Raw genomic sequence first — 2,623 nt, 5'->3', positions numbered from 1 at the left:
CGGCCCTATTTGGACAGGGGGTCATTGCTCACAGTCGCTCATGCCTTCGTCACCTCGAGGTTCGATTACTTCAATGCTCTCTACATGGGGCTACCTTTGAAGAGTGTTCGGAAACTTCAGATCGTGCAGAATGCGGCCGCGAGAGCTATCGTGGGCCTTCCTAGATTCGCCCACGTTTCTACAACACTCCGTGGGCTGCATTGGCTGCCGATCAGTTTCCGGTCACAATTCAAAGTGTTGGTAATGACCTTTAAAGCCCTTAATGGCATTGGACCAGAATACCTCCGGAACTACCTTCTACCGTACAAATCCCAGCGGCTGATAAGGTCCCATAGAGTTGGCCTTCTCCAGGTCCCATCGACCAAACAATATCGTTTGGCGGGCCCCAGGGGAAGAGCCTTCTCTGTGGTGGCCCCGGCCCTCTGGAATCAACTTCCCCCGGAGATTAGAACGGCCCCCACCCTCCTTGTCTTTTGCAAGTTACTTAAGACCCACCTATATCGCCATGCATGGGGGAACTAAGACATCTCCCCCAGGCTTATTATATTTCATGTTTGATGTGTATGTGCTGTATGGTTTTTAATTGCTGAGGTTTTTATATATTTTATTATTAGATTTGTTCCATTGTTATACTGTTTTTATTCTGTTGTGAGGCGCCCCGAGTCTTCGGAGTGTATGTGTGTATATATATATAAATATTTCTGTTAACTAATCAAATTAATCCCCATTATTTACTTACTTTGAAGCATACTTTCTGCTGGGAACAAGTAAGTTGGTAAAATAAGGAACCACTGCAGGATACTGAACAATTCTAGAGGAAATATGGCTAGAACTCTGAGCAAAAACTGTAGAAAGACAAAAACAATAACAATCCAAAATGCTATACCAAAAGAAAAGATATTGCTGGTCATATCACTTAATTGTATAAATTGGTATGGCTTTTCTAGACCTTTGTAACAGAAAAAGATCCAGAGACAACACAGTGCCGATATCTGCAAGTACTCCAACATGTTTTGGCAGAACTAACTAGACTTTTCCGTTCTCAAATTTTAAAATATATTTTAAATAACTGTTGGATGATTTTTTTTCCCCCAAATTAAAAATTACAACCATTTACCTTCATTTGATCTGCAGCCAAATGAGACACTGGAGAAATCAGTTTACAATTAAGAACTGCTCTCAGAACTGACCGTATTTTATATAAGAATAGAATCTAAAATGTCTATTTCTTCAGAAGTACTCATAGGTTTTCTTTAGAATTATTCACCCATAGCCAGGCTCTGTCATTTTTGATGGCTGGTGGGGAGGATGAAGGCCAGCCTGCTCTGAGTACAGTATATCTATAATTAATAAAAACACACCCTAGATTTGGGGAAATTAGCTTTACTTTTAGATTTCACACCAATTTCACCAACTTCCCTACTACAAAATAATTTGTCTGCTTTCACCCTTTTACCAATGACCGAAGGATACCACTAAAAAGACACTCTTTGAACAGTTGACACACCTGGATTTACAATTAACACTTAATCAAAAAGCAATTACGGTAAGTAGCTTCTCATTCAATGGGGAAAAAATCCCTTCTGGGTTAGATATAAATTGTATATTACAGTATATTAGAATAGTTAATAATTACATGTAAGTCACCCAAAATAATAATAATAGTAATAGTAGTAGTAGTAGTAATAATAATAATAATAATAACTTAGATATTAGATTAGATTAAATATTAGATTTGTATGCCGCCCCTCTCCGCAGACTCGGGGCATCTTATAGAGAGGTAAAAATGTAATAAAATAATTATATTTTATACTGCAGTTATATTGCAATATTTACATTATACATATATTATATGCATTAATCATATAAATTGAGCATGACCAACTAGCCCGGCCCAAAAAGTATGAATGTTTGTTGAACGATTGTTGTATTTTGGAGTTTTTAAACTGTCTAATACTGTCATTGTCTTATTATGTTGTTGATTATTGTTTTTATATATTATCAATTTTATTACTGTACACCGCCCAGAGTCCGCAAGGAATTGGGCACCTTAAAAGTCAATTAAATTAAATTACATTACATTAAATTACATTAAATTTAATTTAATTGTTAAATTATGACGGTGGGTTCAATGAGCTTTAAATTAGCTCCATGGCTTTGCTGGCAGGCATGTGTTCGTAGAATATTTATCTTGCAAACCTAACCATATTAACCCCATTAGATATTACCATAAATATATTTTCATTAAAAATCCTACTTTCAGCAAATTAAAACAATATGATTTTTGCAAAGACCTTTACTATTTGGCAACTGATTAAGAAACGCTGCAATAACCCCATTTCAAACCACCGTTCCTGATCAATGTATTTCTCATCAATGGAAAATTCCAAGCTGAGACATTTTGGAGACAAATTAAGCTGGGAAGGGGGTGGGGGAGGGCTTCTACTGATTTAATCCATCGGCGGATCGAGACTCTCACCTCTCTGGAAGCAGAATCGTACTACGGGCAGCGCCATCTTGGTCGGGGGGGGGGGGGGAGCGCAGTGGTGCTTTACCAAAAGCGGTCCGACCAGAAACACGGAGTCGGCAGGAAAGGTTCCGCCTCCCGGGAAAGAAAAAGTGG

At 38.2% G+C, this 2,623-nt stretch overlaps 1 protein-coding gene across 1 annotated transcript in view; it reads right to left on the bottom strand.

Moving 5' to 3' along the window:
• Positions 1 to 2,623, bottom strand: part of MRPL1 (mitochondrial ribosomal protein L1) — a 17,138-nt gene extending 14,515 nt beyond the window's left edge. The window contains exons 1-2 of the mRNA XM_070756541.1: positions 2,480 to 2,623; positions 740 to 845 (exon numbers count right to left, since the gene is read on the bottom strand). Of these exons, the coding sequence (XP_070612642.1) occupies positions 740 to 845; positions 2,480 to 2,516 (143 nt within the window). The 5' untranslated portion in view covers positions 2,517 to 2,623. The remainder of the gene's footprint in view (positions 1 to 739; positions 846 to 2,479) is intronic.

This window comes from Erythrolamprus reginae, chromosome 7, assembly GCF_031021105.1.
Source record: "Erythrolamprus reginae isolate rEryReg1 chromosome 7, rEryReg1.hap1, whole genome shotgun sequence".
Classification (NCBI taxonomy): domain Eukaryota; kingdom Metazoa; phylum Chordata; class Lepidosauria; order Squamata; family Dipsadidae; genus Erythrolamprus; species Erythrolamprus reginae.
This window is presented reverse-complemented; position numbering and strand designations above follow the sequence as displayed.